General features: G+C 42.1%; 1 protein-coding gene across 1 annotated transcript; it reads left to right on the forward strand.

The window, feature by feature from the left end:
* The first annotated feature begins 5,218 nt into the window (after positions 1-5,218).
* dnaaf10 (dynein axonemal assembly factor 10) lies at positions 5,219-25,726 on the forward strand. Its single transcript, XM_043696666.2, has 9 exons — positions 5,219-5,426; positions 7,741-7,841; positions 12,467-12,597; positions 14,114-14,215; positions 16,743-16,858; positions 18,434-18,568; positions 21,287-21,384; positions 23,106-23,326; positions 24,661-25,726. Exons 1-8 carry the CDS (start codon positions 5,241-5,243, stop codon positions 23,311-23,313), a joined length of 1,077 nt encoding a protein of 358 aa, XP_043552601.1. The 5' UTR covers positions 5,219-5,240; the 3' UTR covers positions 23,314-23,326; positions 24,661-25,726.
* Positions 25,727-27,039: the final 1,313 nt, after the last annotated feature.

Here is a 27,039-nt window from a genome sequence, read left to right on the forward strand (position 1 = left end):
GGGACATCAGAATGTGACTGTAAGTGAGGCAGGTAGGGGGAACCTGAGTTCAGGAGCCTCAGCCCTTGACCTTGTCCAACAGGTATGAGATTCTTGCTCCCTGTTCGGATGAGGAAAAGGGCTGTGGACAGGACGAGCCAACTGACAAGGCACCATGGTGCAGAAGGCCATTCAAGAGGGGGGAGCAAAAAGACAAGTAGTGGTTATAGGGGATTCTATAATTAGGGGGACAGATAGTATCCTTTGCAAGCCGGATCGGGAGTCTCGCATGGTGTGTTGCCTGCCCGGTGCCAGGGTTCGGGACATCTCTGACCGGCTTGAAAGGATATTGGAGCGGGAGGGGGAGGATCCAGTTGTTATGGTCCACGTTGGGACTAACAACATAGGCAAAGTTAGGGTGGAGGACCTGTTTGGGGATTATCGAGCACTAGGAAGGAAATTGAAGTACATATGCTCAAGGGTCATAATCTCCGGATTACTGCCCTAGCCAATTGGCATAGGGATAAGAAAATTAGGGAAGTAAACACGTGGCTAAGGGATTGGTATGGGAAAGAGGGATTCCACTTCATGGGGTATTGGCATCAGCTTTGGAACCGGGGGGGATCTGTACCGTTGGGACGGTCTCCACCTGAACCGATCAGGTACCAATGTTCTAGCGAAGAGAATAAATAGGGTGGTCAGTAGGACTTTAAACTTCTGAGTTGGGGGGGAAAGGAATGTGAAAGCAACAGGGAGTATGGCGTTAAATGGAAAGATAAGCGGCAGGATAGCATATGTGCAGTCAGATTTAAACTTGAGACAGATTGGGAATGCAGCAAAAAGGAAGGATAACTTAGGACATCTTATGACTTCCAATATCTCTAATGATAAGAAAGTTAGCATTAAGGCACTTTACCTGAATGCTCGTAGCATTCGTAACAAAGCAGACGAACTAGTGGCACAGATCATCGTGAATGATTATGATGTGGTAGGCATCACAGAGACGTGGTTTCAAGGGAGTCAGGACTGGCAGTTAAACATCCAAGGGTTATCAACTTATCAAAAAGACAGGGAGGTGGGCAGGGGGGCGGGGCTGCCTTGTTAGTTAAGAACAAAATTAAATCTATGGCACTGAATGACATAGCGTCGGACGATGTGGAGTCTGTGTGGGTGGAATTGAGGAACCACAAAGGCAAAAAAACCATAGTGGGAGTTATGTACAGACCTCCTAACAGTGGTCAGGACCAGGGGCACAACATGTACCGGGAAATAGAGAAGGCATGTCAGAAAGGCAAGGTCACGGTGATCATGGGAGACTTCAATATGCAGGTGGACTGGGTAAATAATGTTGCCAGTGGATCCAAAGAAAGGGAATTCATGGAATGCTTACAGGATGGCTTTTTGGAACAGCTTGTCATGGAGCCCACAAGGGAGCAGGCTATTCTGGACCTAGTGCTATGTAATGAACCAGACTTTATAAAAAATCTTAAAGTAAGGGAACACTTAGGAAGCAGCGATCATAATATGGTAGAGTTCAGTCTGCAGTTTGAAAGAGAGAAGGCAAAATCGGATGTAATGGTGTTACAGTTAAATAAAGGTAATTATGAGGGCATGAGAGAGGAACTGACGAAAATAGACTGGAAGCAGAGCCTAGCAGGGAAGACAGTAGAGCAAAAATGGCAGGAGTTTGTGGGTAAAATTGAGGACACTGTACAGAGGTTCATCCCCAAGAAGAGAAAGATTATCCGGGGAGGGATTAGACAGCCATGGCTGACAAAGGAAGTCAGGAAATCTATCAAAGAAAAAGAGAGATCCTATAAAGTAGCCAAGAGCTCTGGGAAATCAGAAGATTGGGAAGGATACAAAAACAAACAGAAGATAACAAAGAGAGAAATAAGGAAGGAGAGGATCAAATATGAAGGTAGGCTAGCCAGTAATATTAGATATGATAGTAAAAGTTTCTTTCAATACATAAGAAACAAACGACAGGCAAGAGTAGACATTGAGCCACTTCAAACTGATGCTGGAAGCCTAGTGATGGGAGATAAGGAAATAGCAGGAGAACTTAATAAGTACTTTGCATCAGTCTTCACAGTGGAAGACATGAGTAATATCCCAATGATTAAAGGGAGTCAGGGGGCTGAGTTGAGTATGGTTGCCATTACAAAAGAGAAAGTGCTAGAAAAGCTAAAAGGTCTTAAAATTGATAAATCTCCTGGCCCTGATGGGCTACATCCTAGAGTTCTGAGGGAGGTGGCTGAGGAAATAGCGGAGGCGTTGGCTGAAATCTTTCAAATGTCACTGGAGTCAGGGAAAGTCCCGGATGATTGGAAGATCGCTGTTGTAACCCTCTTGTTCAAGAAAGGATCAAGGCAAAAGATGGAAAATTATAGGCCAATTAGCCTAACCTCGGTTGTTGGTAAAATTCTAGATTCCATCATTAATGATGAGGTTTCTAAATTCTTGGAAGAGCAGGGTCGGATTAGAACAAGTCAACATGGATTTAGTAAGGGGAGGTCGTGCCTGACAAACCTGTTGGAGTTCTTTGAAGAGGTGACAAGTAGGTTAGACCAGGGAAACCCAGTGGATGTTATCTACCTAGACTTCCAAAAGACCTTTGATAAAATGCCACACGGAAGGCTGCTGAGCAAGATGAGGGCCCATGGTGTTCGAGGTGAGCTACTGGTATGGATTGAGGATTGGCTGTCTGATAGAAGGCAGAGAGTTGGGATAAAAGGTTCTTTTTCGGAATGGCAGCCGGTGACAAGCGGTGTCCCGCAGGGTTCAGTGTTGGGGCCGCAGCTGTTCACATTATATATTAATGATCTGGATGAAGGGACTGGGGGCATTCTAGCGAAGTTTGCCGATGATACAAAGTTAGGTGGACAGGCAGGTAGTACTGAGGATGTGGGGAGGCTGCAGAAGGATCTAGACAGTTTGGAAGAGTGGTCCAGAAATGGCTGATGGAATTCAATGTGAGCAAGTGCAAGGTCTTGCACTTCGGAAAAAAGAATACAAGCATGGACTACTTTCTAAATGGTGAGAAAATTCGTAAAGCCAAAGTACAGAGGGATCTGGGAGTGCTAGTTGAGGATTCTCTAAAGGTAAACATACAGGTTGAGTCTGTGATTAAGAAAGCGAATGCAATGTTGTCAATTATCTCAAGAGGGTTGGAATATAAAAGCACTGTTGTGCTACTGAGACTTTATAAAGCTCTGGTTAGGCCCCATTTGGAGTACTGTGTCCAGTTTTGGTCCCCACCCCTCAGGAAGGACATACTGGCACTGGAGCGTGTCCAGCGGAGATTCACACGGATGATCCCTGGAATGGTAAATCTAACATATTAGCAACGGCTGAGGATCCTGAGATTGTATTCATTGGAGTTTAGAAGATTAAGGGGAGATCTAATAGAAACTTACAAGATAATACATGGCTTGGAGAGGGTGGATGCTAGGAAATTGTTTCCTTTAGGCAAGGAGACTAGGACCCGTGGACACAGCCTTAGAATTAGAGGGGGTAAATTCAGAACAGAAATGCGGAGACATTTCTTCAGCCAGAGAGTGGTGGGCCTGTGGAACTCATTGCCACAGAGTGCAGTGGAGGCTGGGACGCTAAATGTCTCCAAGACAGAAATTGATAAATTCTTGATGTCACAAGGAATTAAGGTCTACGGGGAGAATGCGGGTAAGTGGAGTTGAAATGCCCATCAGCCACGATTGAATGGTGGAGTGGACTCGATGGGTCGAATGGCCTTACTTCCGCTCCTATGTCTTATGGTCTTCTAGTATGAGATGAAGCTACCTAGAATCCCACAAAAAGATAGCGAGAAGTTCCACAGGTGTCTAAAAAGCAAATGAGTAAGTAAAATGACAGCTAAATAAGTGTCATATCAGACTCAGAATATTAACTCTCTCCTCAAAGCTGCTGCCTGACTTAAATACAAACTGAAAGAACCGTGGATGCTGTAAATCAGAACCAAAAATAGAAATTGCTGGAAAAGCTCAGCAAGTCTGGCAGCAATCAGAGTTAATGTTTTGGGTCCAGTGACCCTTCCTCAGAACCTGAGGAGTTACTCCAAAATTTCCATTTTTATTTCAGATTTCCAGCTTCTCCAGTATTTTGCTTTTATTTAAGTAAAATAAGCCTAGACCCTCTAGAGAATAAATATATAAGGACATGTTGGATGAAAGGAACAAGTAGAGTGCTTGTCTTCACTATAGAAGTTACCAAAAAAATCCCAATAATAGCTCTTAATCAGGAGGTTGAAGAGAGAAAGGAATATAATGGAATTACCATCACCAGGTAAATGGTATGAAGCAAACTGATGGAAGGTGTGGGCTGACAAGTCCTTAGGTCCAGAAGAACTTCATTTTAGGGTCTTAAATGAAATCGCTGATGAGATAGTAAATGTGATGGTGACAATTTTCCAAAATTCTCTTAATTTAGGAAAAGTTCAAATGAACTCACAGTAGAAAATATCTAATCAAAGAGGGTGCGAGGCAGAATGGACTTGAAGCGTTAACTCTGTTTCTCTCTTCACAAAACGCTGCCAAAATTGCTGAGTTTTTCCAGCACTTTCTGCTTTTATTGCTGGAGGTCGATTTGCAATTTCTGGAAACTCCAGGCTAACCTTGGTGGCGTGGCAGCCTTTACAAATGGAAAAGTGTGGTGCTGGAAAAGCACAGTCGCATAGTGTGGTGTGAGAAAAGCACAGCCGGTCAGGCAGCGTCCCGAGGTATCCATCCGGAACTCCTGCTCCTCGGATGCTGCCTGACCTGCTGTGCTTTTCCAGCAACACACTATCCAACTCTGAACAACTGCAGTCCTCACTTTCCCTTCTAGCCCTTACGAATGGGTGAGTTGAGAGCAGTGGAGTGGAAAGGGGACGAAGGAAATTTGTCCTCTCTCCACTAATGCTGCGATCTCCAGCATTTGCTGTTTTCAAGTACAGAACAGCTGGCCCGAATGGCTTCGCCCACGTGGTTTGAGTGCTCGGATACAGGCAGCTCGGGTAATTGCGCCTGCGCTGAGGGGGCAACGGCCGTCAGCCCGACGGCACCTGCGCCTGCGCTGTCAGCCCCCGGCCGTCAGCCCGACGGGCACCTGCGCTGCCAGCCCCCGGCCGTCCGAGCGACGGCAATCGCGCCTGCGCTGTCAGCTCCCGGCAGTGAGCCCGCGGGCACCTGCGCCTGCGCTGTCAGCCCCCGGCCGTCAGCCCGACGGCAACCGCGCCTGCGCCGTTGACGGAGACTGTGGACGCCATGAGTTCGGCGCTGGAGAAGCCGCAGATCATCGCCCACATCCAGAAATCGCTCAATTACACCGTGTTCGATTGCAAATGGATCCCCTGCAGCGCCAAGTTCGTCTGTATGGGCAACTTTCCCCGTGGCACCGGCGTGCTGCAGGTCTACGAGGTGTCGCACGGGGAGTTGGTGCTGGTCAAGGAGGTCGGTGGTCAGTCAGGAAAGACCAAGGCTTCGGGCCTAGACCCTGTTGCCTGGTTACTGGCCCGAGGTTGCTATGGTGACGGGGGTAACTTTGCAAACGCGAGATTTCTTAATAAGTACTTTTTAACAACAAATAAGAGAAGGCGCAGTTGTTGGGTTGGTTTTGTACCAAGTTGGTTTAATCTGATGCTCCATTTCTGTCTCCAACCCCCTTTTCAGACATATGTTCAAATAAATCATTAATGCGATGGGCTGAATGGCCTCCTCCCGTCTTGTTTCTGTCCGATTCTATTGTATTAACAATGTATACAGTGGTCATTCAGTCCATCCAGTTCATGTTGATGTTTATGCTGTGCAGGTCCAGCTCCTCATTGTTTCACTCCATCAGTTTCCTTCCATTACTGCTGTCAGGTGTGGTTTAGCAGGTAGAAGACTCACCTCTGAATTGTGTTTAAATTCCACTCCACAGCTTACAAACAAAAATCAAAGCTGACATTCCAGGGCAATACTGAGGGAGAACTGCACTGTTAGAGCTGTTGTCTTTTGCATGAAACATCAAACTGACACTACCTGCCCAATTAGGTGGATGCAGAAGATCCCAAGACAATATTTTGAAGACTTTTATCTAAGATTACAAAGACATCTTGATCAATTGGGTCAGTAAGCTGAAAAGTGGTAGATGGAATTTAATTTGGCTAAATGTGAGGATTGCATTTTGGTAAATGTTGCTGCCTATTCTACTCATAGGATAGTAATGTGACAAAAGGTTTAAGGTGACAATTCTCTCTCCTCTCCATTTCTCTCTCGAAATGTTGATGCTGTTTCTGTCTCTGCAGAAGCTCCCAGACCTGCTGGGTTTTCCCAACACTTTGTGTAGTTTGTTGGAGCACATGGGATTGGGATAATATATGGTTGTAAATTGAGAACTGTCTAGCAATCAGAAAACAGAGGAATTAGTGGTTAATGCTCCAATGGCAGCCTGTCAGTAGTGCAGTACTGCACTGATCAGTTCTAGGATCACAGCAGTTCACAATCTGTAAATGATTTGGATGAGGGGTCTAAATGTAATATTTCTAGATTTGCTGATGTCACTAAACCAGGTGGGAATATAAGTTGTGAGGAGAATGCAGGAGGGTTTCAAGAAGACTTGGGCAGGTTAAGTGAAGGGTCTAGAACATGGCAGATGGAATATACTGTGAATAAGTATAAAGTTATGAATTATTGTTAAAAAAAAAGTAGAAAAATGCAATTCCTGTTAAATGTGAGAGGATGGGAAGTGTACCCAAAAGCACCCAGGTATTTTAGTTGCTGCAGGTACAGTAAACAATAAAGAAGTTGAATGGTATGTTGGCGTTCATTGCAAGGGGATTGAATATTATGTAAAAGTTCTTGCTGTAATTGTATATAGCCTTGGTGAGCCCACATCTACTACAGTATTATGTTAAGTTTAGATCACTTTAACTAAGAGAAAATAGAAACATTTCAAAAAGAGCAGAAACAGGCCATTCAGCCCTTTGGACCTGCTCTGCCACTCATTATGATCGTGCTGATGATCTGACTCATTAGCCTGTACCTATTTTTCCTCCATATCCTTTGAATCCTTTAGCCACATGCAACTTCTTGAAATCGTACAATGTTTTGACCTCGACTGCTTTCTGTGGTAGTAAATTCCGCAGGGTCACCACATCTTGGGTGAAGACATTTCTCCATATGTTGGTGCAAATTGATTTACTTGGTATCCTTAGACTGTGACCTTGGTTCTAACTCCCCTGCCATCAGGAACTTTGTTCTTGCGTCGATGCTGTCTTCAGTGAGTATACTTGCCATAGAGACAAGAGATAGTTTTGCAAACTGAGAGATTGCAGAATCAGTGCCTTTATTCTCTTGAATTTCAAAGAATGAGAGATGGTCTAATTGAAATTTATCAAATTTTGATAAGCTGAATGAGGACAAGATGTTTCTGACTAAGCTGGTAAGTCTAGCATCAAGGGATATAATCTTAAACCAAAGATTAGGAAATTTATGACTAGGTGAGGAGGGACTATTTCACTCAAGGTGGTGAATCTTTGGAATTCTGTACTCCAAAATGCTCTGGGGGGGGTGGGGGGGGGGGCAATCCTTGAGTATGTCAAGATGGGAATAGGAATAGCACAAGGACATGGCATTAAGGTAGAGGATCAGCCATGATCTAATTGAATGATAGAGTAGCCACAATGGGCTGAATGACCTATTCCTTGCTGAAATTCTTCTTGTAATTCAGAATTTAGCTCACTGCCTGCTGATTTTCATAATTTGAAAATAAATTTCTTTTCAGATAGAAAAATCAAAACCTTTTAAATGCGGTACCTTTGGAGCCACCTCTTTACAACAGAGGTACCTGTCAACTGGGGACTTTGATGGAAACCTGCACATGTGGTATGTAGTCAAAACATTGAGAAGCTACTGTTGTAGAAATTGTAGTCTTGAAGCTGTGATGGGAGTTGATCTGTTCTTAATGGAAGAATTATTGTTGTGAAGACAGTTGAACAGATAAGTAGGATGGTCATTTTTGAACGTATCATGGCATCTCGTAGGTCCTTTTAGCAAGGTTTATGTGGCTTCTAAATTTTCTGATGAAAGATGTTTGACTAAATGAAGGGTGGAATTTTCAAACCTGGTTTATTACTAATTCATGGATTAAATTGATAATTCCCATTTAACAAATTATGGTTGCATAAGTAATTTTCATGGTGTTGATTAGGATGAGAGTGGAATCCTTTTCAAAAACTGCTACACCTTTTCGATCATTCCATATAGTGGTGACAGTAGAACTGTTTCATATATTTTTCTTCATATGAGCGCTGATCATGCGCTTACCTGGAATACTCCTCAGAATTTTAAAATAGTAAATGCTTTTGTATTTTCTGTTCCATAAAATAGTGTTCTATTTTCCTCCTTCCTCACCACTACCCTGTATTTGCCAGGGCTTAAATGGTTAAATTATAAAGTCTCGCTGCATGCACTTGGGTTGTATTCCCCTGAATTTGGAAGGTTCAGGGAGTGACCTCACCAGAATGATCTAGAAGTCATTGGTTGACCCCGTTAATTTGTTTGAGCAGGTTCTTGTAAAACATTTTACGATGGTATAAGTGTTATGTAAATGCAAATTGTTATGTAGCACATTTTAACAGAGTATGATCTCTTAGACTTCACAGGACCATAATAAAGACGTGGTGTAGGATGGGATTTTAACATGACTAAAGGATTAATTAGCTAGCAAGACGCAGAGAGCAGGGATGCATGCATCGTTTTGCAAGGTGTATACAGTGGAATTCTGCAAGGATCAGTGTTGACACTTAAATTATCTACAAAGTATGTCAAAGCCTTGGATGTTGGGACCAAATGTATTCTAGCTAAATTTGGTTTTGAAACAAAGGCAAGAAAGAGTGCAAGTTGTGAAGATGCTCCTTCGACAGCACCTTTCCTCTTGAAGGATAACTGCAGATACATGGGAACATCACACCTGCACCCACTCCTTGCCACTTACCATCCTGACTAAGAATTATATCACTGTTCCCTTGTGGTTGCTAGGTTAAAATCTTGGAACTCACTTCCTAATGGCTTTGTGTCTCTCCCTATGTTAAATGGATTACAGAGGTGCAAGAAAGCTGCTTACTACCACTGTCTTGAGGACAGCTAGGGATGGACAAAAATGCTGCCTGTGCCAGCAATGCCCAGGTCCCACGAGTCAATAAAGAAAAGAGTTCATATAGTCTAGTGATATAGATCAAGCGATATAGACAGATTAAGTGAGTAGGCAAAAATTTGGCACAAGGAGTACAATGTAGGAAAATGTGAATTTGTCCATTTTGGCAGGAAGAATAGGAAAATAGTATACTATTTAAATAGAGGGAGAGATGGCAGAACTCTGTGCTACAGAGGCAGCTGGATATCTTGGTACATGAGTCACAATAGGTTAATCTTCAGTACAGCAAGTGATTAGGAAGGCAGATGGAATGTTGTTGCTTATTGTGAAGGGAATAGAATATAAAAGTTGGGAAAGTTTAGTGCAGTCATCCAGGACCTAAATGAGACTGCATTGGGATTAAAGTTTTAGCCTCCTGATTTGCAAAAGAATAAAGTTGTATTAGAAGCAGTTCAGAGAAGGTTCTCTCAACTTATTCTGAAGGTGAAGAATTATGAACAGGATTGGAGTCTATATGAATAAAAGGTAATTTATTGAAACATAACATTCTGAGGAATTTGGTAGGGTAAATATTAAGAGGATTTTTCCTCTCGTGTAGGAGAATAGGACTAAGAGAGAGAATTTATGAATATTCAAAGGTGAAGAGAAATCATTAATCGCTTCCTCAGAAAGCAATGGAGGTTGAGTCACAGACTTTATTCAAAGATTTTAGAAAGACAAATGAGTTGAGGATAATGGTGAACAGACAGGAACCATAACCAAATCAGTCATGCTCTTATCGAATGGAATGTGCTAGCTTCCTGTTTCAATTAGACAGAAATTGAGACAATCCAAAAGAAAAGTATCTGGAGGGATGATCACATGCCTGGTCAAAGAGCGAGTGTTTTTGAAGCATTACCCTAAAGGAGGAATGAGGGGTGTGCAGGTTTGGTTTCTACTCCCAAAGCCCAGGCAACTGAAGGCATGACTGCCAATGATGGAATGGAGAATATGAGTTCAACAAAAGATCAGGCTTAGGAAACAATGTTCTTAAAGGGTTGAGGGGCTGGAGGAGCTTTATAGTGTGTATAATGAGGCCACAGTGTGATTTAAACACGAGTCTGAGAATGTTACTGTGGAGTTATGTCTGGACTGGGAGCCAGGACAGAGCAAATATAAGGATGTTGGAGCCATAGCACTTGTGCGAGATTGGATACAGATGACAGCTTTGGGTGAAATGAAGGTTTAGAGGCTCGGTACAGAGATGCTATTTATTTCAGATGGAGAATCCAAACAAGTGACTATAATCTTAAAATTGGTGGCAGAACATTTAGGGTTGACATTTCGGAGTGAAAGGAGAGAACAGAAGATAATGGAGACCTGAGACTTTTTTCCTAAGCATTGTGAATATTGGATCAGTTGAAATTTTCAAGGACAAGACAGATAGTCTGATCAAGTAAGGATATTTATGGATATGGCTCAAAGACACAATATTGGAGTAGAGTTATTGATCAGTCATGACCTGCTTGAGTGCGAGAAGAGATTTGAGTATCTGAACTACTCCTGTTCCTAGATTCCTGATTAGCTGTATTTTTTTTTTAAGTTTTAGCAATAAACACACTCTTAACCTGATAACTTGTAGGAGCACTCTACCGGAGATAGGCAATAAATGCTGGCCTAGCCAGTGCCAACCACATTGCATGTTCGATTGATTGAAGAAAGATAATGTGTGCCTTTGACATTATAGTGTCTGCAGACTTGTATCTCCATTCCTGGAATGTATGCACAGAACTGAATTGAACAAGATAAAGCCATTGAGATCACAACACATACCAGAAGGCTGGGGTAACTTGTGTTACTTGTGCTATCTTAACATACAAATTTGCTAAATTCGCTTCTATCCCCAGCAACACTTGTAGGACAGTTTATCTTTAAACCAGTAATGTTTTGTTTATTTTGTTAGGCTGACTAATATTTGGCTCAGATCTTTTATCATTTTTACTTCTGTTTCTTTGGCTGAATGCATCACAAACATTTGTATCATGCAGCTTTTAACAGAGAAGAAAATGTTTGTCTCTTAGCTGCCTGTGTTTAGTTTTCTTTAACCTCAAGTCGATTAAATAACTCGCCTGATGACCTGCAAACAACCAGTTTCACAGAAGTGGGTACAACAGCAGTTTACTGCCATCATGTGACAATACTTTGACAGGAACCTGTTTTTTTAATCATTTCACTCTGAATTAATATTCTATTCCATAACTTAATGTACAATTCTATGACACACTCTGGAATCTTAATGTTAACTAACCTCATGGTGCAGTTTAAAAAGAAAATTTGTCCAGTAAGTTTTGCACTGCTTACATTTCCAGTCGCTATTTAAATTGCGTGGTGTCTTCTTATTTTTTATCATCAAGATTGGATAGACTAGATTGCAAACAACCAATGTTGGACATCACAGCAGGTCAGACAGCAAGCTAATGTTTTGACTTGCAACGTTAGAATCCATACATGTGGGGACAGGCCATTTGACCCAACAAGTCCACACCGACCCTCTGAAGAGTAACCCTCCCAGACCCATTCTCCCTACCCTATATTTACCCTTGACTAATGCACCTAACCTACACATCTCTGGACACTATGGGTAATTTAGCATGGCCAATTGACCTAGCCTGCACATCTTTGGATTGTGGGAGGAAACCAGAGCACCCAGAGGAAACCCATGCAGACACTAGGAGAATGTGCAAACTCCACCCAGATAGTTGCCCAAGGCTGGAATTGAACCGGGGTCCTGGTGCTGTGAGGCAGTAGTGCTAACCACTGAGCCACCTTGCCACCCTCTCTCCACGGTTCGCTTGCTCTCTCACCATGGATGCTGTCTGACCTGCTGTGATTTCCAGCATTGATTGTTTTCAGTACAGATTCCAGAACCTGTAGTAATTTGTTCCTACACTTTGGATAGGCTAGAGTCGTTTCCCTTGGAGCAGTGAAGTTTGAGAGTGGGCATGATAGAGTTGTAAAAGGAAAGGTGGATTGCAAGACACTTTTTCCACTAGTAGATAGTTCAATAACAGGGGGTGAAGATTTAAGTTAAGAAGTGGAAGACTGAGTGGAAAGTTGAGGACATTTTACATCTGGAGGGTGGTGGGAATCTGCAACTCACTGCTTGAAAGCATGGTGAGTCAAAGCTTTTTTCTAATGTTTTAAGCAGTATTTAGTATTCACTTGCATTTCCATTGCGATCTTTATGAAGTATTGTCTGTGCTGTAAATGACTTTGAGCCTGTGTTGCCAGTAGCTGCAATGTCATTGCACTTTGCCAGATTTATTTTCCAGTGATCTTATGAGCGTTTCTCTCCTTTCTCATCCTCTTTACCTAGGAATCTGGAGGCTCCGGAAATGCCTGTCTATTCTGTAAAAGCGCACAAGGAGATCATAAACAGCATTGATGGTGTAGGAGGCCTGGGAGTTGGGGAAGGAGCTCCAGAATTGGTTACTGGCAGCAGAGATGGTAAATTTCATTCTTGCTCTTGCAACTGTCACCTGCTTTTTTCTGTTGAGATGTGCAATGATTAAACCTGTTGAAATGTTTATTTCACTGGTTGACCGTGGAAGTCTCTCCAGTGTTGTGAACAGCTAGAACTTTCGTGACTGTTATTGTCGAATCATTAGATATGCGTGCCCTATATATTGTGAAACAGAGGAATGCAGACCAGCCATCATTAATCTTCTAGTTGGTGTATTTCAACTTCCTTCCCAGCTTTATTATCAAGCCAGCATTTGCTTGCTTAGAGTTTGTTTGTGGGACATGGGTTTCTCTGGCTTGACCATCCTTATTTGTTAACTCCTGTTGTCCTGGAGTGAATGGTGCTGAGCTGCCTCCTTGAACCACTATCTTGCCATGTTGGGTAGCTACACCCACAGTGCTGTTAGGAAAGGAGTTTCTGGATCTTAGCTGGAAATGTGTTGCTGGAAAAGCGCAGCAGGTCAGACAGCATCCAGGGAACAGGAGAATCGACGTTTCGGGCATAAGCCCTTCTTCAGGAATTCCTGAAGAAGGGCTTATGCCCGAAACGTCGATTCTCCTGTTCCCTGGATGCTGTCTGACCTGCTGCGCTTTTCCAGCAACACATTTCCAGCTCTGATCTCCAGCATCTGCAGACCTCACTTTCTCCTCAAAGGTTTCTGGATTTTAGTTAAGCGACAGTGAGGAGTGGCAATATAATTCCAAATCAGGATGGTGAGTGGCTGGTGGAACTTGTAGGTGGTGGTGTTTCCATGTATCTGCTACACTAGGTGGTAGTGGTCACGGCTTTGGAAGGTGCTGCTGTAGTTGTGCATTTCTGCTGGAGTATTTGGAATTTTCTACCAGGGACATGCTGTTGCCAACACTTCCCAACAAACCATCTGAAAAGATGCAACTCCTCACACTTGCAAGAAATTTGGGTGGCACGGTGGCTCAGTGGTTAGCACTGCTGCCTCACAGCACCAGGGACCTGGATTTGATTCCAGCCTCAGGCATCTGTCTGTGTGGAGATTGCACATACTCCCCGTGTCAGTGTGGGTTTCCGCCCGGTGCTCCAGTTTCCTCCCACAGTCCAAAGATGTGCAGGTTATGTGAATTTGCCATGAAATTACCCATAATGTCCAGGGATGTGCAGGCTAGGTGAGTTAGCCATGGGAATTGCAAGGTTACAGGGATAGGGAAGGGGGTGGGTCTAGATGGATGCTCTTTGGAGGGTCAGTGTGGACCGTTGGGCTGAATTGCCTGCATCCACACTGCAATTCTATGAAACCACTTGAAACAAATGTGATCAGTTAATTTTTAGACAGTGTCTGAGATTGTAGTTAGCATACTTTTCAGAGAATAAAATCAGAGACGCAGATGTCAGTGAGAAGTGAATTAAGTTGGATTTGTCCCATAAAGGTCTTATATATTGCTGAGTTTTCACTGTAAACGACTTTGAACTTTTGTGTTTATGTATTACCCCATGCAAATGTGATCATGTAGATTGTGTTTTCGAAAGGAATGGTGAAAGTCTGGGACCCAAGGCAAAAAGACACTCCTGTGGCAAACATGCAGCCTGCAGACGGAGATACCAGGAGGGATTGCTGGACCGTGGCATTTGGTATGTTGTAAATATAGTTTTTATGTTGAAATTATCTGTAATGTTTAATAACTACACAAGCAAACAGAATACTATATGAATGAATATTTTACAATGATATTCTTTCTATTAAAAATGCTTTGTATGGGGGTTAAACTGACAATCATGGGAACAACGAAAGTAAAAATGTTTGTTTCTTGATATGCCTTGACTAAATGATGTGGTCATCCACTTTAGAGTTTGACGATAAATTTGGTTTTGACTGGATATAGCGGATGTTATATTTGTTCTCTCTGCTTGACTTACATTTCAAGCACTTTGAACATAAAAACGACATTTAGCCACATTAGAACTATTTTTTTATTTTGATAATTAAGCACAACTTGACAAATCATGGAAGGAAAACAAAGTTTTGGAGAAACTCAGCAAACTTGGAGAGAAAACAGAGTTAACGTTTTGAGTCCATTTTGACTCTTTTTCAGAAACTAAATGGGGCTGAAAAATGATGGTTTTTGTGCAGTTGACAAAGTGGGAGGGGATTGAATGGAACATACCGTGGGGTTACCCAGAACAAAAGTCAAATGAAGTGCTAATGGTAGTAAAGGAGAAATCTACATGCAAGATAGGTGTTAATGACAGATGTAAATATTCAAAAATAGGTTGACTTTGAAGAGCAAAACCATTCAAAAGAGAAAATTCAGAGGAGACTCAGCAGAGAAAACATAGAGTTAACATTTTGAGTCTGATATGACCCCTATTAACATATGCTGCCAGACCTGCTGAGTTAATCCAGCATTTTCTCTTTTCGTTACATAGTTCAGCAGTCATAGTTTCCTTTTGTTTTTTTGCAAACCAGATGTGGGGAGAGAGGTTGTAATCAGAATTCATGTTCTGAAGTTATCAGATTCTTATTTTCTCCTGAAGCCTATAAGGTTTCTTACATTGGGTTTTGCTGGAGCATTGCACTAGGGCCGGGGACAGAAGTGTTACCACAAGAGCCAGATGATGCATTGGCAAGCGAACTACTGTATAAGGTCAACATCATTCGTTACAGACAGAGCAGAGGTGTTCTGCAAAGCAGCTGTTTTATCTGCATTGGACCTGCAGAAACCATTCCTTATGCGTGAAATGTCGACTTTCCTGCTCCTCGGATCATGCCTGACTGGCTGTACTTTTCCAGCACCACACTCTTCGACTCTGCATTTGACCTCTACTATGTAAGGAAAACCATACTGTCAGCAGCAGATACAGTAGACTAGATCAGCATGAATGTGAATAAAACTCTGCTTCATCTTGAAGATGTGCTTGGATTCTTGGACAGGGAGGTGGAGAGAAGTAAAAGACAAGTGTTACACCTTCTGCGACTCCATTAGAACTGACTTGAAGGAGTGACAGAGGGGTGTCACAGACAGGATGCTGACAAGGTAAAAGTGTGATGGGGGGGATATATTCGGTGTTGTATCTTGCTAGACATGGTGGAAGATCATCCTTTGAATGTGGAGAACGGTGGGATGGAATGTGAAGACAAAGGGTTCCTATCATTGTCCTGGGATGAAGGGGAATGGGTGATGGCAGAAGGTTGGAAAATGGGTCAGATATGTTTCAGGTCCTGTCAATTATGGTGGGAGAGAAAGAATCCTTGGTTGAGGCAAAAGGGAGATGCGTTGGATACATTTTTGTAGAAGGTATCATCAACAACACATTGATGGAGAAACTGGGAGAATGGAGTCCTTGCAGGTTGTGTGAGCAAGTGTAGTCAGGGTAACTGTGGGAGTCATTGGGTTTGTTGTGGATATCATTATTTCCATTTCTAGGGACAATGACGTCAAAGATGGAAAGGAAAGATTCAGGGAAAGACGAGGTGAAGGTGTGAGAAGGATGGCAGTTGATGACATTTTTTAAATTTGGGAAGAGAGCAAGAAGCAGCTCTGACAATGTCATTGATATACAGGAGAAAGAGATGTGGGAGGGCCCTGAGTAGGACTGGAACAAATATATTCCACAAACGTCACAAAGAAACAGCACATCACCCATACACATGCCCACAATGACACCTTTGACTTGGAGAAAATGGGACAAAGTGAGAACAAGCTGAGCCAGGTGAAGAGTACTGAGGTGGATGGTGACTATTCAGACATCTTTCCAGCCCATGGTGGAGGTGTAAAGGTATTAGATATCCATACTGAAGAGGCAGTGGCTGGGGCCACAAAAGTGGGAGTTTGAGGAACTGATGTGTAATGTCAGCAGAATCACAAATCTTAGTGGAAAGAGACAGGAAACTGTTAACTCTGTTTCTCTTGACATGGATACTGCTAGATCTGCTGAGTTTCTCCAGTATTTTGTTTTCATTTCAAATCTCAGCATCTGCAATATTCTGCATCTATTTGTCAAATCATGGATTTCATGCAACTCAATCTGCATGCAAAAGTCGAAAGCATCTATTCTGTTTGAGATTGTTTTATTCTGAGAGGCTTGGGAGGGAAATCACATCAGTTGACTTGTTTATTTTTCCCTGAACACATTCATGCGGTGGTGCCTTCATGGAAAGGTCATGCCTACAGCTCCCAGGAGCGCTGTGTGTGCGCTGGATATGACAATGGTGATATCAAGCTATTTGATCTAAGAACTATGTCGCTCCGTTGGGAAAAGAACATCAGGAATGGGGTAAGAAACAAAACTAGATTTTAAACCAGACGTAAAACCCAAAACCACCCCTCTTGCGGTGAGGAAAATGGAGGTACTTGGCAGAATGCAAAGACAGTGACACAATTGCAGTCAGATTTGAATCAAGCAATCTCCAGTTGACAATTCCATAGTAACCACTTTTCAGAATATGTTTTCTCCCTCTATTTGTTTTCTATTCCTTTAGTCTTTCTGCCTCTTATATCTTTCCTCATCTTGTTCTCAGTTGGTATCTGTTTATCAGAGACACTGCTCATGAGACAGTAAGGAGTGTCTTTTTGCCTCACCTTTCTCTTCAGTGGTAAATAGTACTCCGGGAGACCCTGCAAGTTCAGTTTCTCTCCCCAACTCTCCTTTTTGTCCCCCCAATCAAGTTAACAGGTGGGGAAGTTTGTGTTTGTGCCATTTGGGGTTTTTCAGATACAAATGTCTGGCAAGGGGTTTTAAGAGAGCATTTGGTCATGGTGGTGAATGTGGGTACAATTGCAATGCTTATTTGGATAGCTATATGAATAGGAAATGTTTGGAGGGCTATGGGCCAGGAGCAGGCAGGTGGGACTAGTTTAATTTGGGATTATGGTCTGCATGAACTGGTTAGATCCAAGGGTTCAGTTTCAGTTCTGTATGACTGAATGGCACAAAGACCTAATCTTCATTGTTTATTGGATAGTTGGGGTAGAATTATTCTGTCGCCGTGCCTGAAAATGATTAAAGTAGAGAGTTCGGCCTTGCTCTGCCAAACCAGTTTCAGCTCAGACATCAAGTCTTCTGATTCACATTCAGGGGAATGTGTTTCTAATTGCAACAAAGAAATGTTGGAACTATTCAGTAGGTCAGGCAGCATTTATAGATACAGGTCATTCTGCTATAATGCACATTTTGTTAGCGCGAATTCGTTGTAATGTGATTGAAATTGGGGACGCTGTTTCTAAAGTGTGAAATTTTAAAACGTGTTGGTCACAATGTGATTACATCGCCAACACTTTCAGCACTGTCTTAACGTGCAATTTTACTGGAATGTGGGATTGCCCAAGATTGCAACTATTGCTGTAGGGAAGAACTACCTATCAAACAGAATTGATTATATAGACCTAAACTGTTTATCTGAACTCCGTTTTCTCTCCAGGAACGGTATATGCTATTTTGTAAACTACCAGTTACTTTTCTCTTTGTTCAAATATGTCCAGGATGATGCTTGGTTTAAACGACTCTTAAGTAAAAGCAGGTAGACAGGTTATGACAGTAGACAGCCTTCTGCTTTTTGAATGTGTGTCATTGGTTTTAACTGCAATACCAAACACTCCTGGCTTTATTTTCATTATTATAGTTACCTTGGCATCAAATATCAAAGAAACTTTCAAACATTTGCCAAGAAATAAGCAGTAGCATTCCTTGTAAATTCTAAATGTGCATTTTCTCCTCATTCACTGTGGTAAAACTAATTATGCCGATGTGAGTCATGTGTAAATCCTTTTACTTTTGCTCTTAAAATGTCCTGTCTTTATAAAAATGATACATTCTCACCATTGACATTTGGGATCTTCCCTTCCTTTGCAGGTCTGTTGTGTTGAGTTTGATAGAAAAGACATCAACATGAATAAGCTGGTGGCTACTTCCTTGGAGGGGAAGTTTCATGTGTTTGACATGAGGACCCAGCACCCAACCAAAGGCTTTGCTTCAGTCAGCGAGAAGGTATTTGACTTGGAGAAAGCAGAGTTCTTGTGATTTCTGAGGGTGGATATAGAATGGTGAATCTTGGCTGAAATTTAAAGGACTTGGGTTTTTGTCTCTTTGATAACCAATTTCCTACCAGGATAGCTGAGTGGTTAAGGCATTGGACTTAAGATCAAATGGACATATGTCTGTGGGTTCAAACCTGACTCCTGGTAGCTGCATTTTAGGGTGACATGGCAGCTCAGTGGTTAGCACTGCTGCCTCTCAGCGCCAGGGACCCAGGTTTGGTTTCACCCTCGGGTGACTGTCTGTGTGGAGTTTGCACATTCTCCGCGTGTCTGTGTGGGTTTCTTCCGGGTACTCTGGTTTCCTCCCACACTCCAAAGTAGTGCAGGTTAGGTGGATTGGTCATGTTAAATTACCCACAGTATGCAGGGATCTGTAGGGTGAATTAGCCAGGAGAAATGCAGAGTGTTGCAATTGAAGGGTTGGTCTGGGTGGGATGCTGTTCGGAGGGTTGGTGTGAATTCGATGGACTGAATGACCTGCTTCCACACAATAGGGATTCAGTGATTCTGTGAAATTACACAGGCTGCAGTGGGAGTGTCCACTCAAACATAGAATGGCTGTGTCACAACTAGAGGCTGTTTGGCCCATTATGTCTGTGTCTAATCTCAGAGTGGGCAACTCACTCCCACTCTCCTGGCTTTCCCTGTAGCCTAACAATTCCATTGCTCTTCAGGTAATTCTCTGATGCCCTTACAGAAGCCACAATTAACCTGCCTTGATCACACTGTTGGTTTCCAGATCCAAGCTGCACTACACGCAGCCTTTATAACAGAAGCCAACTTGGAATCAGTCCCCTACTAAGAGCATTAGTTTGTAAAACCACCCAGTCAGTACAGTCTTTTAAGTATATCAGATTTCCAGCTGTGATAACTTTATAATAAAGAAGTATGCTGCAGTATGTTCCAGTTTATTCATGGCAACCATAAAGTAAACATTGTCTCAAAAAACAGATACCAGCTAATACAGAGACAAAAATCTTTCCCAAAAGATTAATGCATAAATGGTCCAGGAAAATTCTCAATTATGTGCAAGTAAAGCCTAACACAGTGTTATTAATTGGAAAATGAAAAATAACATTTCAGATTGGTTGTTCCAAGTGCCGCGTTCATTCTGATCAGTGCATAACTTTTGGATTTTTATGCTTTTCTTGGAGTTTATACTCTGTGTAGGTTTTTGATTTTGGAATCGTGTGAATTGGATACAGTTTGGTCACGAAAGGCCAAACAGTTCACTGCTGGAGATGTAATTTGCATTCTATTTCAGACTCAGCCAGTGATCATTGATCATCCCCAGCCCAATAGCCAGATAGATTTGGGGCCATTAAGTAGGTTTTTGGAGCTCTGTAGTAAGAACAACTCATTCGTTGTGGTTCCTGGATAAGCTGTTGACAGGTGACTGGGATTTAGTGCGAATAAGAGCAGGAGGCAGCAGAGTTTTTATTGATCTGCAGTTTTCAGAGGTCAGCCGGAAGAATGCTGGAATAAAAGGTAAAATCACCATGGTGTCAGAAGGACCATAGGGCTGCTCTCTTTCGCCTCACGTGAGGGGAGAGGAGGAGAAGGTGGGATCTTCATGGTAACCTCAGCTAGTAGGGGAAATGAGCCCACGTTGTTGGCATCATCCTGTATAACAAACCAGCTGTACAGCCAACAGAACTAACTGAACACCTCACCCTCTCACTGTTGCACGTCCACGAGGTTTGGATTTTCCTGGGAATTAAATTGAGCCTCGTTCCCTTCACCACCTCTGCCAGAACCTCTGGAGAGGACACTGAGAACCTGTCAGCAGTCTCTTGCTCAGTTCCTCTTGGCAGCAAAGGTTAGTTATGTCAGAACGAGGGGCAGCAACCAAAGGACATGGTTTCTAAGAGAATTGTTGCAAAATAATCCCTCCCGGGGATTATGTTGGTTGAGTGTTTTATTAAAGCTACAAACTGTTTTCAGCTGGAACACGCAGCCTAAAAGGACAGTGCAAGTAGATTCAGTCATTGTTACCAAGTGGACAGATAGTGGAAAATGAGAATACTTTCAGGGCTGTTGGGGACAGACCACAGAGTGTGGGGCAAAATTTGATAACACGCTTTAAAAACACCTGGTCCAGACAATGGTCTTGCACTGTACTGCGGAAGTTTATATGTGAATTCAAGCCTCCTTCTTCCCTCTTTAAAAGGAGATTTTATTCATGCTTTCTGTAAGCTTCCAAAGAGCCTGTAGAAAGCCTGTCCTGAAATTGGACTTGAGAGTTAAATTTGGGGGAATGGGCTTCATTTTGATGGCCCGGGGCAGGTTTCCTGACCAGTTTAAATTAAAACTCCCCCTGTGAATTTGCTGCAGTGACTCAGTCTGTATCCATTGTAGCTGTCCACTGTGGGTGAAATGGAAGGGAGTGAGATCTGGGAAGCAGCTCTCTGGTCATTATCATAGATAGCTAGGCCGGGTGTGTGTGTGTGTGTGTGTGTGTGTGTGTGTGTCTGTGTCTGTGTCTGTGTGTGTGTGTGTCTGTGTGTGTGTGTGTGTGTGTGTGTCTTTCTCTCTCTCTATCTCTGTCTCTCTCTGTGTGTCTCTGTCTGTCTCTCTCTCTCTCTCTTTCTCTGTCTCTACCCCTCCACACCCCCAATTTTTATAATATATAAAAACAATTCTTTCATTTGTCTGCCATTTTCCCCAGGCATATAAATCCACCGTCTGGCAGGTCCGCCATTTGCCACAAAACAGAGACGTTTTCATGACAACAGGAGGTGCTGGTAATCTGCACCTTTGGAAATAGTGAGTAACCACCTCCTCACAGTAACATGTTTTAAATACATGTGAAGTATCAGCTTTGTGGCTGCTGCTGATGCTTGATGATTGAGCAGTTAAGCATTGGCAAGTTTGAGTTGAGATCAGGGAGCAGGCTTATGTTATGGGGAGACCAGTTCGGTGATGGGTTCCAGGTGTTGCTAGCTGGGCCGTTGTTTATTGTTCATTTCTAGTTCCTCCTGAAAAGGTGGTGGTAAGCTGCCTTCTTGATCTGCTGTTGTCGGTTTGGTGTAAGGTACACCCACACAGTGCTGGTAGGGAGGAACGTCCAGGATTGTGACCCAGTGACACTGAAGAAATGACAATATATTTCTCAGGAGACCAGTGTGTGTGTCTTGGAGGGGAACGTGCAGGTGTTCCTGTGTGTCTGATACATTTGTCCTTTAAGGTGAGAGAGGTTACAGGTTTAGAAGGTTCTTTGTCAAAAAGGAAAAAAAATGGATTTTGTAGTTTTTTTTTCAACATTTGAGGTCAGATTTAAATGCTGATTTTCACCTCATCTCAACTACCACTCCAGTACAGTCAAGCCTATCTAGCCCCACTGACTTTTCAAAACAAAAACCTGAACCTGGTTGAACTTCTGAATTCAGATATTGCGTGTACTATTTCTGACCCCAGTGGGACCTCTGACTGAATATTTTGTTGCTGTGTGGGTTTCTGGGTCTCTGGCCTGCTGCTGTTTTTTTTTTAAAAAAAACTAGTTGGCGTCAAACATTTCTTCAGGGTGTGCTGGCTCCAATGAAATTCTGAAATGCGTGCATCTGGAGAGAGGCTGGAGGTACCTTTTCTGATTATGAAAGACCATGACATCCTTCAAAATTGACCCTCTTTTGATGTTTATTACTAACAGAATTGCAGATGCGTGACTTGTAAGATATTTAATGATGTGTTATTTACGTAAACTATGAAGTCCTCTGCCTCCACTTTGAGGATGTACCCAGGCATTGAGGCTTGTTAAGGAGGGTTTTGATTAACTTTTGTCAACCTCCATCCCAAAAGTAGACATTGTAAAGATCTTGGGCCCCTTTATCTGTACCATGTTTTTGCTCATTGTGCATTTTAAGGTTTTGACAGCCACGTAAGTCATAAAATCAAACCTGAGTTCTGATACATGTTGATGTTTTGGGGCAGTGTCTAATTTTTAATTTTGTACAAGTGGGTTTCCAGCAGTTTTCTATTTTGAAATTGGGAGGTGGGTTGAGTGCAAGATTTGAGAGGTGTGGAAGTCAGTTCTTTCTTTTATAGCTAAGCATTGGAACTTACTCCCAGATTCGGATAATAGCGGTGGTTTTTATTTATTTGTAGAATGCTGAGAATTTGACTTTGTTTCCTCTGTCTAGTTCTTTGAGGTCCTTAAGGAGGGTTTTCATTTTTGACTCTGTGCAGTATCTGATAAGGATTGATAACAAAAAGATCCTGTCTTAATTCATGTGTCAGAATCATGACTTTGTAGTGTGCAAGACAAAAGTTTATAAAGCGCCATTTACAGCAATTCTACACTTTGGAAGAACATTTGAGGGATAGAGCTGGTGAGTGGGTCTCATTGTGACTAGCTGTTATTATAGGACTGGTACAAGTGGGGGTTGAATATCCTTCTGTCTACCTTGTGTGCTATTTATTGTCAGGGCAATAGCTGAAAGGTATAGTTGTCTGAAACTGACATGTCCCTCTTCTCATGTGTTCCCCAGTGAGTACCCTGCCCAGCGTTCAAAAAAGGACTCTGAGAACATGGATATGGGAGTTGCAGGCACAGTCACACTGCTCCAGAATGTGACTGTGTCCACCCAGCCCATAGGAAGCCTTGACTGGAGCCCAGATAAGCAGGGCCTCTGTGTCTGCACAGCATTTGACCAAACAGTGCGAGTTCTGATTGCCACAAAACTGAATCGAGTTTAACAAATGGAACAAGGTATTATGTAAACAGCCAACTCTGATCAACAGCAGATTGTATTCTTTGTACAATATAAAATGTTCCTGATGAATGTATTGAGAATTTGAGGTTTAATATTTTTAATACTGAATAGAGAGACATGTTATTGAGTATTTTTTGGCCTCCATACAGGACAAACACAAGAATGCTGAATTTTAAATGATCACAACAATTTCTACTACTGGAGGAAAGGGCAGACAAATCAGGAGCAGGAGTAGGCTATTCAAGACTGCTTATAGAATCCCAACAATGTGAAAGCGGCTCATTCAACCCACCAAGTCCACAGTGACCCTCTGAAAAGCATCCCATCCAGACCGACCCCTCTACCCTATCCCTGTAACCCTACATTCCCCATGGCTAACCCACCCTACCTGCACATCCCTGGACACTATGGGACAATTTTTGCATGGCTAATTCACCTAACCTGCACATCTTTAGACAGTGGGAGGGAACTGGAGCACCCAGAAGAAACTCTCACAGACACTGGGAGAATGCAAAGTCCACACGGACAGTCACCCGAATTGAACCCAGGTCCCTGGTGAGGCCGCAGTGCTAACCACTGTACCACCGTGTACTCTACCAAAAGATCATAGTAAGATCATGCTGGATATTATCGATAGCTTTAAATCCACATTCCTGGCTACTCCATATAAGCATTTATCTCCATGCTTACTTTGCTTAACATGAATATATCTCCCTGAGCCTTAAAAATATTCCAGGACTCTCCTCCCATCACCTTTTCAAGGAGAGAGCCAAAAACTCATGCCGCTCTGTGAGAAAATATTTCCGCTAGTCTCTATTTAAATGTGTGACCCCAGATGTGTGATTTTAAACAGTAACGCCAGATCTAGATTCTCATAGGAGGTAACATTCTTTCCACATCTCAAGAGCCATCAGGATTATTTATGTTTCACTCAAGTCGCCTCTCACTGGAACAGGTACAAACGTAGCTTGTCCAACCTTTCTTCGTGAAGCAACTCATCCATTCCAGATATGGCTCAGTAAACATTCTTTGAACTGTGTCCTATGCATTTACATCTGCCCTTAAATAAGGTGAACAATACAGTATATAATACATCAGATGCCATCTCACCCATGCCTATAACTGAATGGAGCCTGTAACATCAACTGTGATCAATAAAATTTGGCATTCTTTCATTTTGCACCAGTCTGAACTGGTGCAAAACAAACCGCTTCATCAGCATGTCTCTTTTCAGCAAATCAATTCTCTCCTACCAAACAATTTATCAATATTTCGTTTAAAAATCATTTGCAAAATAGCTGATATTATTTATTTCGTCCTCCCTTTATAGGACATGCTGTGCTGACTATTCTCTTGCTTTTTGATGAGAGTGATTTTGGAGCCCTGTACCACCAGCTAATAAGCCTTTGTTTGGGTGGATTATGTCCAATTGCGCATCTTGAGAGAACATTTTTCTTCTGATGGTGCTCCACCTGATGGTTTGAATGAGGATTGCTCAGCTGAAGTGTCAGTCTGATGGCCGTGTTTTGGTAGTGCAACGTTTGCGCTCAGTGACCCCTGCAGACTTGTATTTAAAGTGTTTAAAATGTTGGTTTATTGGGACAATTCCAGCTTTATATTCAGCTCATGGTTACAAAATTTCCAATTGAAATAGGGTGTGAAGAATTTGCACTTTTTCTTGTAAATTTATACGTAAGGTGTTAAATGTGTTCACATTCTAGGGGTGTCCAGCTTGGTTGCTATACAGTTGGGTGCTTGTAGAATGCATGATTGAACTGTATCTGATTATGCACACATATAAGCTTCCATATAAGAACGGGAGTGCCATACATGTACACACATGTGCGCACACACGCATGTGCATGCATGTAAGCTGCTCCCTTCCCATCACATTTCCAGCTTCTACTTTTCCCTTTTCTTGAAACTCAAAACAGAAAATCCCATCTCTTTTAACCATTTGGTCTGAAGAATGGTTACAGGCTAATTCCTGTTTGTTACAAAACCTTTACTTCCTGATCGGTGAGACATTCACTGTGACAAGAACAGCTTTTTCTTTCTCCATGTGTAAAATAATCTGTGTGCAAGCAATTTCCTTTTTTTTCTTCACTGTTTCAGGACAGGGACCTCACATCTAAATTCTGCTGCTATCTTTACTTGGGGAAGTAAATTGTTCTTGGGTTATTATGATCTCCCATAGGGAGAGGTTGGTTTAAACCTTTTATTTTTAGCCACATTTGTAAATAAAGTGAATCCAAAAATATTTCTGGCATTTTGTTTTAAAGTTGAGTTTACTATTTGCTTAACATATTTTGCACATTAGTGTGTACATTTGCATGAGAAAGTGTTACTGATAATTTGTCACCTCTCAAATAAACTGTACAAACTGTAAAAATGTAGTCAAACATTTGCTGGATTTTTATTTCTATAGTAACACCTTGTTCTCTATGTGAATTTGTTGGCCAACTGAATTTTTAACATGAATGCAAAACCTATTGCTAAGTTTATCAAAAATAATTGTATTTATATATCGTATATTCTGCATTTTCAGAATGTCCCAAAGCAATACTAAGCAAGTATGATCAATATATGATCACTATTGGGAAATAACTTGTGACCCACAAGTAGCAAATGAGATAAATGACTGATTTAATTGTTTAATGGTGATGTGTTGGCTGTGGATATTGGACAAAATTCCTTGCCATGTCTTGAATAGGACCAAATTAAGGATGTGTTCTCCCTGTAAGGGGACTGAAGTAGGCACAGATAGGATGGGTTCTAGCTTGGGTACTTCTAGATGTACATAAAAGCAGCCTTGCTGTTTCAATAAAATCATGTTGCCCACTAGATTGAATACCGTTAAAGCTTACCTCATTTCTGAGCCTAAAACTGTTCTAAACACCAGAGCTGGAATTGAATAGTAAATGTCCAGCCCATGGTAAACCTTACTAGCCTTTTGGAATTAATTGGAGAGATGGACAGTCTGTTTAATTCTCTATGCTGTTTCGCAGGACTGAATACTCGGCTGTATTATCAGGTCAACCACCATCTGTTCTCAACTTCTAGTTCTGGGGAATTACATCTTGGGGCCAATAACAACCTCAAAAATCCACTCATAAGCTTCCTCACAGATTGAAAATTTACAGCATTACTCTTAAACAGAGTAGGTATGTTTCCCTAGTTTGAATGCTGCTGCCTTTGCCCCGGTATAGAATTTTTTTTAATCATGTGGTTTTTCTGTGTAATTATACAAGTGCTGAATTGATTTGCTTTTTTCATTTGTTAAAATTGAGATGTGTTGCTTTTAAAACTTACACCTGAGAATCCAGGGTTCTTTCGGTAGGCTTGGCATAACTGATAGAAAATCACTGGATCAACCCTAATCTTGATCAGGATCCAGTTACAGCAGATGCCAGCCTTCTGACAAATGTTTCTAATCCACAGATACAAACCGAGCTAGCAGCAGAATCTTCCAGTGAAGGTGTACGTCTATACACCTGTCAATGCGCGTTCCCTGTTGTCTTGTTGACAATTGTCAATGCCGACTTTTCAATTTTAATCTCATCCAACTAACTCAAAAATCCTGGATTTAGAGAGAAATCAGCTAAAACTCAATTGGAAGACTTTAAAATAGTCAAAGTCACCTGACCTGAAAGTAACCAAGCTCAACAGGAATTTTCAAAGGAATATCTATCCAAGTGTAATTATAAGG

Source organism: Chiloscyllium plagiosum, unplaced genomic scaffold (assembly GCF_037043375.1).
Source record: "Chiloscyllium plagiosum isolate Xiang-an unplaced genomic scaffold, Cpla_swu_hap1 HiC_scaffold_10, whole genome shotgun sequence".
In the NCBI taxonomy this organism is placed as follows: domain Eukaryota; kingdom Metazoa; phylum Chordata; class Chondrichthyes; order Orectolobiformes; family Hemiscylliidae; genus Chiloscyllium; species Chiloscyllium plagiosum.

Bases quoted from the DNA above. Each gene is read 5' to 3' on its own strand.
- dnaaf10 (XM_043696666.2), top strand. From the start codon at position 5,241: ATGAGTTCGGCGCTGGAGAAGCCGCAGATCATCGCCCACATCCAGAAA. The intron at 14,216-16,742 runs GTATGTTGTAAA...CTTCATGGAAAG, and splicing joins TTGCTGGACCGTGGCATTTG to GTCATGCCTACAGCTCCCAG. The intron at 18,569-21,286 runs GTATTTGACTTG...CATTTTCCCCAG, and splicing joins TTGCTTCAGTCAGCGAGAAG to GCATATAAATCCACCGTCTG.